Source organism: Helobdella robusta (genome assembly GCF_000326865.2).
Source record: "Helobdella robusta unplaced genomic scaffold HELROscaffold_7, whole genome shotgun sequence".
Lineage (NCBI taxonomy): Eukaryota > Metazoa > Annelida > Clitellata > Rhynchobdellida > Glossiphoniidae > Helobdella > Helobdella robusta.
In genome coordinates, this window is record NW_008705398.1 from 1028607 (window position 1) to 1044030 (window position 15424).

The 15424-nt window shown below is 35.1% G+C and overlaps 1 protein-coding gene across 1 annotated transcript; it reads left to right on the plus strand.

Moving 5' to 3' along the window:
- The first annotated feature begins 10166 nt into the window (after positions 1 to 10166).
- Positions 10167 to 14726, plus strand: HELRODRAFT_95968 (hypothetical protein). The gene is made up of 10 exons (XM_009030712.1): positions 10167 to 10526; positions 10764 to 10923; positions 11300 to 11412; positions 11700 to 11782; positions 11907 to 12155; positions 12407 to 12503; positions 12735 to 12829; positions 13180 to 13408; positions 13708 to 13783; positions 14052 to 14726. The coding sequence occupies exons 1-10, from the start codon at positions 10275 to 10277 to the stop codon at positions 14180 to 14182; spliced, it is 1485 nt and encodes a 494-aa protein (XP_009028960.1). The 5' UTR covers positions 10167 to 10274; the 3' UTR covers positions 14183 to 14726.
- Positions 14727 to 15424: the final 698 nt, after the last annotated feature.

Below are 15424 nucleotides of genomic sequence, written 5' to 3' on the forward strand. Positions count from 1 at the left end.
TGACTTTGGCTATATTTAGCCGATCCTTTCGGCTCTCTTCACACCATTCTTCATTTGCTTGCCAGATTCGCATAGAAATGCCATTCGAAGCATTCTAAGTGAAATTAGGTTTGATAATTTTGATGGTATATTTCATGCTGAGATGACTCTGAGTAAGAATTGTAGTATTCGTTTCGAAATCGGTTGCCAGCGTCGCCACACACACACACACACACATACAAACACACATACAGACACACACAACCAAAAACATATAGGTATACCTGCTAACCATGAGTTATCCTGCAGACACACTCACTTAATTATTATTTGATCGTCTTAGTCATCGCTATCATGTGATGGTGAACATTATACACTGTTGTTATCGTAACAGCGTTAAGGACCTGGTCGAAGAAATTAATAACTTTTCAGCGTTCAAAACACGAAATCCAAAGACATTGACGAAGATTTCAATTTATTTGAAAATAAAAAGCACGAAATAAATTAACATAACGACGAACTAAGAACGTTTGAACGATTTCATTGTTTTAATACTTGAATAAATAGCAAGGCATTCACTATCATCCCAGTCACATTAACACCATTACATCGCAATGGCATCTCAATAAAATCACAAAAACAACCCTCCTTCATCTCTTGACAATGGCCATAGACAACCTTTCCTCAAACTCAACATCAAACGATGTATTAACTACCACATCGCCTAGAAACCTAAGACGTACAATTTTATCATCACACTTCTTAAAGACGTTCCTCAGATTAGCTACAGACAGACGACTATCTCTGAAGATCAGCTTTTCAGAAGCGTTAAGACTAAAAGGCTTAGCTCTAGTCTCTACAGATAGCAAGCCAAAAATGTAAGGTTCATACACAGTACAGTTTGTCTTGATATTACGCGTTATTTTTCTAATAAAACATTCTCGTTTTTGAGATTTTATGAATTTCTGAAGAAGGTCTAGGTCTTTGGCGGACAGACAACCCGTTTTCGTTGCTAATTTAAGGTAGGCTGGGATCTTTGGATGTTGTAGGAACGTGCTTTCTCTGTAGTCATTGGAGAAGTGCGCGTTGAAGGCTTTTATTGAGATCAGGCCATTAAGAGAGCACAGTGTGGTTGGAGACTCCTTGAAGCAGTGGAACCTGTAGTGTGGTGTGTGTTTGTGATAGTTTGTGTGTGTGTGTGTGGAAGCGTGTGTGATTGGAAACTATTCTCGCGGAATGTTGACAAAAAATAACGACAACTAAACAACACAAAAAAATTTGAAAAAAATAAAAAAAGAGAGAATCTACTTGGGCAAAATAAGAGTCCTATTAACGACATGAGCAATCTTCAGGGCAGTGATGAAATTATTTAACTCTACATCTCTTAAACCCCTACCACTACTACCTCCACTATAATCACTACTATTTCCAACATAAGTACTTGTAGTAGAAGTAGCAGCAGCAGCAGCAGCAGCAGCAGTGACATTACTATTGACGCTACCAATAAAAATACTAGACAAGTCATTCTCGTAAGTAATATACTTCCGACTACTATCAGAGTAGTAGCCATTTTGGTCATAGTTCCAAAGACCGAGTTCTTTTAGTCTGTAGATTTTCTCATCAGTCAGGAGGACGAGGTCGTTTTTGAAGGCCAGGCAGTCCGGGCAAACGTTCAGTGTGTCCCAGGGTGAGTATTTTTGGCGTAGCGAGTTGGCTTGCTTACGGTAGATGAATCTATGTGGTTTAGGGTGGGAAAAAACAAATTTTTTTCCAATATATTGTAAAATATTTTATATTGTTGTGAGAAAAATTCATGAAATTGATATTAAGACAGCAGAAAATTTTTTATTTTTTACAATCTATCAACAATGTTACTACCAACAGAAGGTAATTTGTGGACTTGGAAATAATTTACAACAATATCACGAACGCAAAAATCCAGACGATCAAAAAAAACAAGCAATTACAACAATTACAATAACGGCTAGTAGCAAAATATATAGAAAAAGTTCAATACTTCTGCCAGTCAAGTGGGCAGAAAAATGCATCACTTCCCTCGCCAAACAACGAAAAATTCATCCTCCCAGTGAGAACGACGTTAAAGTTGAACTCCTCCGCGATGCTACTGTGCTCCCAAATTTTGTCAATCAACTTCAGGAGAAAGTTTACCGAGAAGTTATTCGACTTGAAGATTAGGAAGTCCACGTTAATAATGTGACCTTCCATCAAACCGGCCATGCTTGTCTTGTCTAAAAATAACTTTCATGTGGGTGTATATTTTTAATAAATTACTGTAAAATGCAAAATAAATATGGAAATGAATAAAGAAAGCATGTAAACAGAGTTTCACACACACACACACACACACACACACACACACACACACACACACACACACACACACATACCAAACACGCACACATACTTACATACACGCACACCCAAACAAACACATACACACACACATATATATATACAACACACTTGTATGTAGTCATAGGGGTTCTTTAAAAGAATAAAATCCACATCCACATAAACAACTGAAATATTTTTCAATAGAATAGCCAGAATCAGCTCGAACTTGTGGTTGTAAATGTTGTTCGTTGTATGGTTTGTGATTTCTGATATGATGAAAGGGTTATTATTAACATTATTTTTGCTATTGTTAGTGCTATTATTATTATTATTGACATTATAGTTATTTTTATTCTTATTATCAAGATCTAATTTCTGGCAGTGAATTCTCCTTCTGTTCAAAGTACGGCATATGCTCTTGGATAATGTTAAGAAGACGTAGTTTACGATGTTAAACTTTCTGTAAGATGTCACGTACAAATTGATCGCCATTGTGAGTTTCATCTCGGTAACAAATGTTATGTATATAAATGGTCTTTCTAATAATGATGATTTATTTTTATTGCTGATGATACCATTGTTGATGTCATTGCTGATGTCATCTTCGCCAAGTTCATGCGAATCTTCTAAATTGTAAAACCTTATCACTGATTTTGAAAGTAAAATTTAATGAATTGCAATTATTGAGCGTAACTTGGTTAAAAATTTTTAGGCTATTATTATAATATTATGTAATAAAAAATGGCTTCTTATAAAAATTAATGACTATTCAAATTCAACTTTCAAAATATAAATATTAAAGTATAAATTATAAATAACTAAACAATTAAACATTGATACAACAACATAGAAAATATATATATTCATTTACCACTAAATAAAATAAAATATTTAAAAAAGATAAATGAAAAAAATAAAACCAAAATAAAACAGACATTTGTCCAGATAATTTGTGTTGTCTTCTAGTTTGAGTGAAGATTTTTCTGTGAGTCTTACTCCAACAAATCTGTGATTCCAGATTAAGAACTGCATGTAAAAAAGAATAAACAAGATGGCAAAGAGCAGACAAGTTTTGTTCATCAAGGAATAGCCCCTCCTAACCACCATCTTTAAATACCGACCGTAATTTATACGGTGGCACGACGACTCTTTGTTAGGCATAACTTTCTTTTCTTTTTAGTTTTTTTTTAGAAGAGGAGGTTTTTTAGTTTAATTAATTTACAAAACTTAGGTTTGGTTAGTAATTTCAAACTCTAGGACGATTTTAACACAAATTAGACATAGAAGACATCTTTTAGATGTAAATGAAATCACAATTTATGTTGTTTATCGTCAGAATTTAAACATCATACCAAATTTAAGGGTGTAAAAATTTGAAAAATGGGCGAAAGACGCTTTAAATTTAAAACGATAAATATGGACAGCCGATAGAAAATATAAAAACAAAACCTTTTAAACTTGAGCATAAAATTCATCAAAAATGAATAAATCCAACAAATACACTGATAAAACATACATTTCTTAATAAAACAACATCAAATAAACATCAATTTACAACAGTCACACACAAATACACCATCAAACTCATCAATAACTCGCTCCCTGCTAAATTTTCATACAAACTTTGTGATTAAATACATAAGTTTCCTTTTAACACTACGTGTGTACTGCTCTTACACCTGTATTACTCAGGTGAGTGGTAAATATAACATTTACTAAACTGATATTTGATTAGTGTATATATATATATATACATATATATATATATGTATAAATATATATATACATATATATATATAGTTTGGAATATATATTATATATATATCTATATATACGAATGTCACATATACATTACACATAAAATCAAAATGCTAATTCACTATTAAGAGTTTTGTTGTTTTAGTTGTTCGCATACTTTAAAATTTTAAATAGGAATTGTGTGTTTTACTGAATGTTAAGCTTAAGCAGTAAAGACCTGATTAATAATTTTCTAAAAAATTGTATTAAATTCATTATATTTTATTTATTTTAAGTTTTTTTATAGTTCGATCGAATTTTATTATTCCTCTCTAAGTAATATTCATATTGACGTTCATTTCGATCTGTTATAATATAATATAATATAATATAATAACCAAATTATTTTGTTGTGACTGAAATTAAGAGTGTGATTAACCGTTCATTAAGAAGAAAAGGTATAAAATGCCTCTTTTTGTTATTGTAAAGTGTGTGTTCATCTCTTAGTTTAGTTTTAGTTTGTGATCAGATCATAAATTTTATATTAAAATATTAATTATGATGTATTATATTAACTTGGAATTCATAGTTATCATTATAAATGTGTAAGGTGTGTGTGCGTGTGTATGTGTGCGTGTGCCAAGGTTTATTTTTTAACAATAAATATAATGTTTAGATAGGAATTATTGACATCAAAGACAGTTAGATGTTTATTAATGGTCATAAGATGAATGTTATTCAAATTTACCTAGTTGATTCATTCACTCACTCATTCATTCATTCATTCATTCATACAATAATTTGTTTCACAATTCAGTTGCTTAGTTGAATTTTTATTTAGTCAACATTTTATGTTGTTTCATTCTTTTTGGGTTGACTTATTCGTTTGTTTATTCGCATTTCTGTTCATTATCTGTTCATTTATTTTTCATTTCAATTTCTATCTCTATCTTCTCCAGATCAATCAGATGGATGACTACGGCCTCCTTGAGGCAATTCGATTGTCAGATCTTTCCTTGATAAAAACCATTTTCCAGCGTAAAACAAAGGACAGACTTCAAATCCAGCAACTCATACTTTCAACTCTACAAAGGACTACTGGTGGAAATAGGGATGTGCCTCTTCTCTTGTCGGCCACCATCGACGACACGTCAGTCATCGCTTATTTTGTTTCGGAGTACGAAATCGATTTGAATAAGCCAGTGGAAATTGATTCATCATTCAGAGAATACACCTTTCCTATAATTTCAGCCATCAGATCTGAAAATTTACTGGCACTGGATTGGATATTAAAAAATGGAGGAAGTGCTGAGGTAGTGGACGGAAAAGGATGGACCCCCTTGCACCATGCTGTTTCCGGTTTAAATTATTCAGTCGTCATGAGACTTTTAAAGAATTCAATTAAAAATATAGATCAGGAAAACTCTGACGGTCAAACCGCCCTACACATGGCTACAAAATCTGGTCACTTGGAAATTGTAAAGTTACTAATAAACGTTGGTCGGGCCAGTGTGGGGTGCAGCAGAAGTATTGATGGCATGGCTCCAGTACACGTGGCTGCCAAAGAAGGAAACCACCATTTAGTGTTGTTGTTTTGTGAGTCGTACAACGTCAGCGCCAAGTCTCAATATAAGTGCAAATCCTCCGACGGCAAATTCTACACACTTAAATCACCCATTCATATTGCCGCAAATGAAGGAAACGCATCCACCGTTGATGTGCTGTTGAAATATTGCGAAGCTAATGCGCTAGACTCCGTAGGCAACACACCTCTGCACTGTTGTTTCCTTCATAAGTATGATCCTCTAACGATGAAACCATTGGAACAGTATGAGGATACGATCAAAATTTTGCTCCTTCACGGTTGCCAAGTGACGGCTGTCAACTCTAAAAACCAATTAGCATCTGATCTAGCCGAAGAAAATGGCTACGAGCAGCTTATTGGAGTGTTGAATCTTCCGAAAAAGAAGCTTTCCATGCGCGGAAGTAAAAAGGAAAAACAAGTTGAAAGACCGCCGTCTGCCGTTTTGGTTGGATCGGGATCGTTGGGATATCAAAATGCCGAGTCTGCTGTGAATCAGACTGAAGACGTTGAAAATAATCCAACAGTGAAAAAAATTAAAAGTAAATCTGGAAGTAAACGCTTGAATGTTGGTCATCATAACGGAGATGCTAATCAAAGCCCAAAGCCAAAACCGTTGATAAGAAAATCACTTTCAAACGAAATTCTCAGTCCGGAAAATGCCGACTCAGATATCAACGAGAAAATACCTGAAAAGGTGGGGAAACCGAAAAAAGTAGAACAGTTGACTAAACAGAAAGACAATAATTCCGATCCTGAACTTACAATGTGGTTGAAAGAACAAGCTCAACTTTTGAAAGATAAAGACAATAATGATAAAACAGTTCCCATGGCACAAAGCACGCCTCCTCCATCAAAAAAGCTTGAAAAACCAACTTCTCCTACTAAATCTCCCAGACCTGTTATGACAAATTCTATGAACATTCAAAAAGTGAAAGATCGACCTCTTCCTCCTCCAAAACCATTCAAAAAACCAGTTTTGCCAAAGTTAGATACTAACAAAATTAGTGAACCAGACAAAGATCAGTCATTTGATTCAATGGAACCAATGAGACCGGTTCCAAGACCGAGAAAGAATCCTAAAACATCGGCTGATGAAAACAAAAGTCTAGAAAAAGAGGCTGCGGAAAAAATTACCAGCAAACCAAAATCTAAAACATTACACAAAACTCCGCATGTTGAAGATACAGACGGAGATGAGAACAGATCTAACACAATCGGTAAAAAGGCTGTTTTACCAAAGGCCACGACAACTCCCACAATCAGTGAAAAATCTAATGGCTTTCAAAAAGAAATAAAAAAATCGCCACCAACGAAAGCGCCGTCCACGAACACTCGCGAGGAAACCAAAAGAGGTCCTATTAAAAATAAAGGTTCCGTTAAACAACCGCCGTTGGTCCCTCCTTCCCCGGAGAGTAGTGAAGTAGATAGTGATGAGGATGAAGACGATGAAGATGATGGCAATAGATATACTGATAGAAACAAATTTTTGAATAACAAAAACGCAGCTCAATCGTTTCAACATAAAATGAATGATGAAGTTAGCTATGAAGATGATGAGGAAGAGGAGGAAGATGACGAAGAAAGTTCCGATGACGAAAACAACATGCAGCACAACCAAGCTGAGTTACTATCGGTGCCGTACGACATACCGACGAAAACATTTTCGAGGACACGATCGATAGAAGTCAGTAGAAACAGCGATAAAAAACTTGGATTTTCCATAGTTGGCGGTAACCATGACGGTATTTTTATACATACGGTATCGAAAAATTCTTCTGGCAACATTAAACCCGGCGATCAAATTGTTGAAGTCAACGGAAGGTCAATAAGTGGCAAAACGAAAGAGGATATGTACAAACTTTTTGAAACGCTTGTTCAAAATTCTGAAAGAGTTGCATTGGTGTTGACTGACGAAGGTGCAGAGTTGTATAGAGAAATTGTCAAAAATGGCGGTGCAGGAGGAGACAGATTTTACGTCAGAGCAAAATTTTCGTACGAAAGCGGCAAAAAAAGAGAATTGAAAATAAGAGAGGGTGAAATATTCTGCGTTACTGATTCGCTGCCTGACAAATACGACGGACTATGGAAAGCTCAAAGAATGTCGACTACCATACGAAAAAACGACGACATAGGAGTTGGCTTCATACCGAATCGCCAAAAAGCGGATCAAGTAGCTCTCAAACAGCACTTATCAACTTCCAGTAACTCAAGAAATGGTGCTTTCCTTCGTAGTTTTCGAAGAGCTAAATCAGCCGAGAAATTGAGCAACAAAGGAGGACGCCTGAACGAAAGCGCCGACGCTTTCAACTCAAGTTTGACTATTGTAGGATATGAACGGGTTTTACAAGCTCCAGCTCCTTTGAAGAAACGTCCAGTGATTATATTAGGATTGTTTTGTGATGTCGTTTTGGGAATGTTAACCCAGGATTCACCTGCTCTCTTCTTCACGCCTCCTCCTTCTGCCCAACTTGAAATTCAAAATGCTGAATTTGATGACGCCCCTGTAGATTATCAACTGATGCAAAAACTAATGTCGTTATCTGAGAACAATAACAACCGCCATCTACTTACCATCATGTCTCCAGCAGCCATAGACTTTTTAGTGAAAAAAACAACTCTTGATCCTATCGTAATTTTCATTTCTCCGGTTTCAAAGTCGGTAGTAAAAGCAGTGAAAACCAAATTGGCTCCGCACTATGACAAAAATCCAGGTCATCTTTATGAAGAAGCTGCAAAGTTTGAGAAAAATTACAGCCACTTGTTCTCCTCCGTCGTTTCGTACACGGCTGACAATTGGTGGTTCTTCCATTTGAAAGAAGCCATCACTCACAACCAACAGCAAAATATTTGGGTCCCTGAAGAATTGGCACTCATCGCCCAGAAGAAGAAACAACAAATTCAACATCAACAACGACAGCCGATGAACTCTTTACACTCATCTCATACTAATCTGAATCCCAAGAAGATGATGTCACAAACGTTTGATAATTTGCATAACTTGCCCGATATGAAAAACATCGAACTTGCCAAATCGAAACTGAAGCATCATGCAACATCTAACGGCCCCGCATCTCTGCCTTCGAAAGGAAAGATGCTTCAACAACAGCACAGCAACCCAGCTCCTGCCACGAGGAAATCTGAAACAAAAGTAAACTCGTCTGCCGCGCCAGTGAAGAGTGATCAGAAAGAAATAAAACAGCAAACAAGCAGGTTGAACAGCAATTTCGATAAGAAGCCGAAACCGTTGAAAAAAAAATCTGATAGCGAGAGTGATGACGACGACGATGAAGAAGATAGCGAAAATGATGAAGAAGATGATGAAGAAGAATCCGAAGAGGAAGAGGAAGAAGAAGAGAAGCCGAAACAAAAACAACAAATCATCAACACATCTAAAGCAAAATCTATTAAAGAGGTTCCAAAGTTAGAATCGTGTCCTCAAGCATTTGGCAGGGACAAGCGCACAGCTAGCGAGAAAACCCCAGAAAACAGTAGTCAGAGACTCGTCTTGGACCCGCCACCCACGCAGAATAATAAAAAACCAAAAAATTTATTCGTGAGACCAAATCAGATGACGTCGAACGTGACGAACAACAGCACTGGAAGTGGCTTCGGTGACGCAAGTTATGACAGCGACGCCTCTCTCGACGCCGTTGTTGCTACAAATTCTGTGGCGCCTGTAGCAGATGTGAAGAACAAGAAGTTAATGTTTCAGAGAGCCACCAGTAGCCAGGCGGTCAGTTTAAATGTTGCATCTTATCTTTTTTGCATTAGTTTTAGCTATTTAAATTTTTAGTTAATGTAAAATTGTTAATTTACTATTCATCATTTTACAAATATTGGTTGTTATTTAATTAAAGATTCAATTATTTCTTAATCAGAGTAAAGAAACGCCCCTATGAAGATGATGATCGTCATCTTACAACTTTGATCAACTAATAATATCTTATCTCGAATTTATTTTAAATTTTATTTAAACATTTGTGTAAAACTGTTTCGTATAGATATTTAATTAGATTTATGTGATGTAATCTTCGTAATGATAGTTAAAAATGATTACTTTGTGCATTAGAAACATGGATGTATTTAGCTAATATCCACAATTTGAACTGCTGATATAAATTATATTCTTATTAAACTTTTGACTTCAAATAATCAAATGAACCAGCCAGCATGCTATACGATTTTATTTTGTTTGGTCAAATAAGTGATTGATTAATAAAATAATATTTCAGTAACTGAAAAACGATTATGATGAAGATCTATCTCCAGCTTTTAATGTTGCATACGTTTGTTTGTTGCATTCGTATTAAAATATTCGTATTTCCAAATTAATTTTGCTCAATTATCTTCAAAAACGCAAAAAGACAAATGAAAAATCAAAAGTATAACAATAGCGTGGACGGACAGCTGGACGCAATCTCCAAATAGATGACCATTGAACTACATGAAGTGAACGATTCCTGGTCGATGGTCTAGTGGTTTTTAATTCTTTGGTGTTTTAAAAGTGAATTTTTATTATTATCGCTCGATTGATCACAATTTTTAAATTTTCACTTCGCAAAATTCTTATTGTTATAAATAAATTGAATAGATTCTAAAAATTTATCAAAAATTTCAAATGGGATCCGATCCGGAACCGCCACCAAAAAAGTCCGGTCTTCAATTTTGGCGTGAAACACTGAATGGAGCCAGATACATTTTGGCCCCAATGGTCGATCAGAGCGAGCTGGCGTGGAGGTTATTGAGCAGACGATATGGGGTTGAACTATGTTACACGCCGATGTTTCTATCTTCGGTGTTCATCAAGGACGCCACTTATCGAAAGGAGGCCATGGCAAGTTGTGAGGGGGACAGACCACTCATTGTGCAGGTTTTTTCTTAGCCTTCTTGGTTATTCAATTTGTGCATGTGTGCGTATGTTTGTGTTTAGTACAGAGATCAACAATATTAATTGAATCTAATTAAAATGATAATTTTTATTATTTTATTAAGAACCTTGAATAAACAAATAAATATTTATATATATATATAACATATATATGTATATACGGCATAGGAAGAAACTACCTAATTTGTTAAATTTTACTCAAGTACACTAACCATTCAGTTTTCTGCAAACAACCCTGAATCTCTGTTAAAAGCGGCCAGATACGTCGAGAATAGTTGTGATGCTGTCGATTTGAACCTTGGCTGTCCCCAAAGTATAGCTAAACGGGGTCATTACGGGGCTTACCTGCAAGATGATTGGCAGTTGTTGCATGATATGAGTTAGTTAGTATGGTGATGAGACTTAATGATGATAACGACAATGGTGATGCTGACTATGGTGATGATGTGGTGTGATAATGATAGTAATGATGATGATGGGCCAGATGATGATGATGATGAAAAATTGTAATTTTTCGTTTATTTTTAAGCACCCTTTAAAAAGATCTCAGAGGCAAAATGATGATAAAGATGATGATAGTGATGATATTGTAATGATGATGATGATGATGATTTGAATGCTGTTTCCAAATTAGCTTAATACTTTAATTTTATATTTTAATTCATTCAATTAAATTTTGTTTTGATTTATTCATCTAATTCATTTAAATTAATGAGAATTATTTAATTAATATTTAAAAAAAATTTCTTTTTCAGTCAGTTTGTGTCACAGAGAACTCAAAGTTCCCATTACGTGCAAAATCAGAATCTTCGAAGACATCGAAAAGACAATAAAATATGCACAAATGCTGGAGAGGGCTGGGGCCCAGGTTCTATGAATAAATTAACTTTTGAATAAATTAATTTTTTAATGGATAATTGTGTCAAAAAATAAAAAGATCCGTCTATCAGGGAATTCTTTATATAGATACTAAAAAGCAGGGTGTTAGTCATTTTTGCCAGAGTCAGAAATTTTTCCATCTGACATCCGACATGCTGCTAAAAAGAATTGGATAAAACAAGATTTTATTACTCTTATTATTACTGTACTTCTTCTTTTTTTTTCTTGTTTTTTTTGTTTTTCTTCATATTATTATTATTATTTTCTCGCAATAAGCTTTTGACAGTGCATGGGCGAACTAGAGAGCAGAAGGGTGTCAACATGGGTCTGGCTAGCTGGGAGCATATCAGGGCCGTAAGGTCAGAGGTCACTCGATGATGATAATGATGATGCGACGATAATGATCCACACACGCACACACACACACACACACACACACACACACACACACATACATACACACACGCACGCACGCACACACAGACAAAACGTCAAAATCCCGGTTTTTGCAAACGGCAACATCCAATATTTCGAAGATATAGCCCGCTGCCTGTCAATCACCGGGGTCCACGGTGTCATGGTGGCCGAGGGCAGTCTGCACAATCCCGCCATCTTCACTAATCACCTACTTCCGGTTTGTCGCCTTGCAGTCGAGTATTTAGACATTGTGGAGATGTACCCGTGCCCCATCGCGTTCGTTCGGGGCCACCTTTTTAAGCTTATGCACCATGCGTTAGTTGTTCGTTGTTGTTGTTGGTGTTAATGTCATTGTTGCTGCTGTTGTTGTTGTTGTTGTTGTTGTTGTTGGTGTCAAGTTTCTGAAAGATTTTGGTGTTATTTTTTTACTACCATTGTTTTTGTTAAATCATTATTATTTTAAATAATTTTTTATTATTATCGTTATTATTATTATTATTATCATCGTTATTATTATTATTATTATTATTATTATTAGTAGTAGTAGTAGTACAAATATTCCGCAGTCTTTGTGTGCATTCTCATTTACGTGATGTCCTGGGTGTCTGTAAGACGTTGACGGATGTTCGGAGCGTGGTTTCAGAGGTCGAGAGATTGTCACTGGTTGGTTGGTTGGCTGGTTGGCTGGCTGGTTGGTTGGTTGGCTGACTGGTTGGTTGGTTGGCTGGCTGGTTGATTTATAAGTTGGTTGTCTTCCTTGCAGGCTGGTTGGCTGATCGACTAACTAATTGATTGATTGAGTAATTGATTGATTGAGTAATTGATTGATTGACTAATTGATTGATTGTTTGACTAATTGATTGATTGATTGACTAATTGATGGATTACATACAGGCAGATATTGAAGAGCACGAGAGGGAGTCTTCTCAATCAGGCCATCAAACGCAACAAACGCCATATTGGATTTGTCAGCCATACGTCAGACCAGAGTAACTATATTAATAATGATAATAAGATAATAATAATAACTCGTTTAAATTTATTTGTTATTTCATTCATTCATTTATTCATTCATTCATTCATTCATGTAATCGCTCATTCATTCATTCATTCATTCATTTATTCATCCATTCATTCATCTATTGATTGCTCATTTCGTTTGTCTATCTACACGTTCATTTCTTCATTCATGCATTCACTGATTAATTTTTCAATTCATTCATTCATTTATTCCTTCATTCATTCATTCATTTATTCCTTCATTCATTCATTCATTTTTCCATTCTTCCATTCACTGATTCATCCATTCAAACATTCTCCTTTCTCTCTATCACTGCAGCAACAAAACCCAAATGAAAAAAGCAACTGATGACGACAACGCCGGCAGTGACGTTATCAACAGTAACAACAACAACAATAACAACAACAACAACAATAATAATAATAATAATAACATTTCTCGCAACAAGTTGAAAAAGTTGAAGAGAGTCGGCAACATCAAGCCAGCATTTCATAATCAGGCCGAGAAAAAAGTGAAGTTTGAAATCTGTACATGCGGTCATCCGAAAGTAATTCATTCATTCGTTTCTTCTTTCATTCATTTAATCAATCAATCATTTATTTATTCATTCATTCGTTTATTCATTCATTCGTTTGTATATTTGTTCGTTTGTTCATACTTCTGTTCGTTATTTATTCATTCACTGTTCGTTTGTTTATTTATTTATTCGCTCATTCATTCGCTCATTCATTCATTGGTTTTTTCAACCATTCATTCACTCATTCATTCATTCGTTCATTCATTCATTCATTCATTCATTCATTCATTCATTCATTCATTCATTCATTCATTCATTCATTCGTTCAGGGTTTAAAGTGCTCTTTTGACAAATGCAAGATTTGTTGCAAGTCGCTGGTCTTCAAGCTGCTGAAAGAATGCCCTGGTTTGTTGTTTTTGTTGTTGTTGATGATGATGTTGTTGATGTTGCTGTTTGGTGTTGTTGATGTTGAAGTTGTTGATGATGTTAAAGTTGTTGATGTTGTTGATGTTGCTGTTTGGTGTTGTTGATGTTGAAGTTATTGATGATGTTAAAGTTGTTGATGATGTTGTTGTTAACGTAGTTGTTGATGTTGTTGCTGGCTTTTTGTTCATGTTTTTGTTGTTGTTTTGGCTTATTACCACAACAATCGTTTAAATCTTCACCTCTCAAGGTCACAAGTTGTTTCTGCGAAAACGGAAACATTCTGACGTCACAGCCGGTGACGATGGCGAACGTTTAAAAGCGGAAAAAGATTCTAAAATCAACGGCGATGATGTCGTCGTTAAAAGGGATGTGACGTAGTAGTGATGGGCGAGATTGCCGAAATGTAGAAATTACTTTTCCTGACTGAAAAATTTTCATTATGTTTTAGGATAATGATTTTTCCATTCTTGGTGCTGTTGTTTGGTTTTGGTTTATCCTGTGTTCTGCTTGTTCGTTTATTATTATTATTATTATTGTTGTTGTTGTTATTATTATTATTAATATTTATTATTATTTTGTTGTTGTTTTTGTCTCTTGGTTATGTTTTAATGTTGTTGTGTGTCTGTCTGTCTGTCTGTCTGTGTGTCTGTCGCTGTTGTTCTAGATACACGTGTCTGTGTGTTTTATTGGTAGTATATTTATTTAATATTTATTTACTTAAGTTTTATAAGTAAGTTGATTAAAAAATGTCTCTTGCAGTTTGCGGATTTTGTTCGTGCGGTTAGTAGCGGACGCAGTTTTATGTCATCTCTTTTTTTAATAAATAAATAAATTTGGCGCCAAAAATTGATGGCAAAGAAAACAGCGCCCTTCCTCGGGGGACTGGATCTCTGGACGAGGATTGACTGATTATTTTTTAATAAAGTTTTCAAAACGAAGGCAGAATTATTTAATAATAATGGACGTTCTCCAAAATTTAATAGCATTCACAAGTTCAGTCTCTTCTTTTTACGATCGAATTCGTTCTAATTGGATGATAAGTTAGTTACTGAAGGAAGGCTAACAAAGCGTGTAATGTTGCTGGCAGAAGATAGCCCAAACAGCTCTTAAAAAATGGAATTGAAGTTATGAAATTGTGTTGTGAATCGAGAAATATGGCTTGATTCTTATGAACTGTGTCAAGTTGGTCGTTTCACTCGGAGATTTTTTTTTGTTTCATGCTTTCAAAATTGCGGCCAATCCGTAGTTGAAAATGACAAAATGTTCAGTTGCACTGAAAGGTATGGAAAATTATTATTTACGAACTTACAACGTGTAATGGCCTAGCAACATTCAACATTGATGGGTTATAGCAAAAAATTTTGCATTATCCTCAACTAAGAAATTCGCCTGCCAATCAAATTCATTTTTTATAAATTTCTCTGTTTTTATTTATCAAATCTTTCCATTACTGTGTTAGTATGATGTACACTTAAGGTTTGGCAAACTATTTCGAAAAGTTTCATCATCGAGCTGAAATCTATCTTCTACAAACATGTGTTATTTATTTGGCGCGAAGAAGTTGTGTCCAAATTCCAGAAGGATGACACAATCTTTTGATTAATTCTCTTCAACGTATCA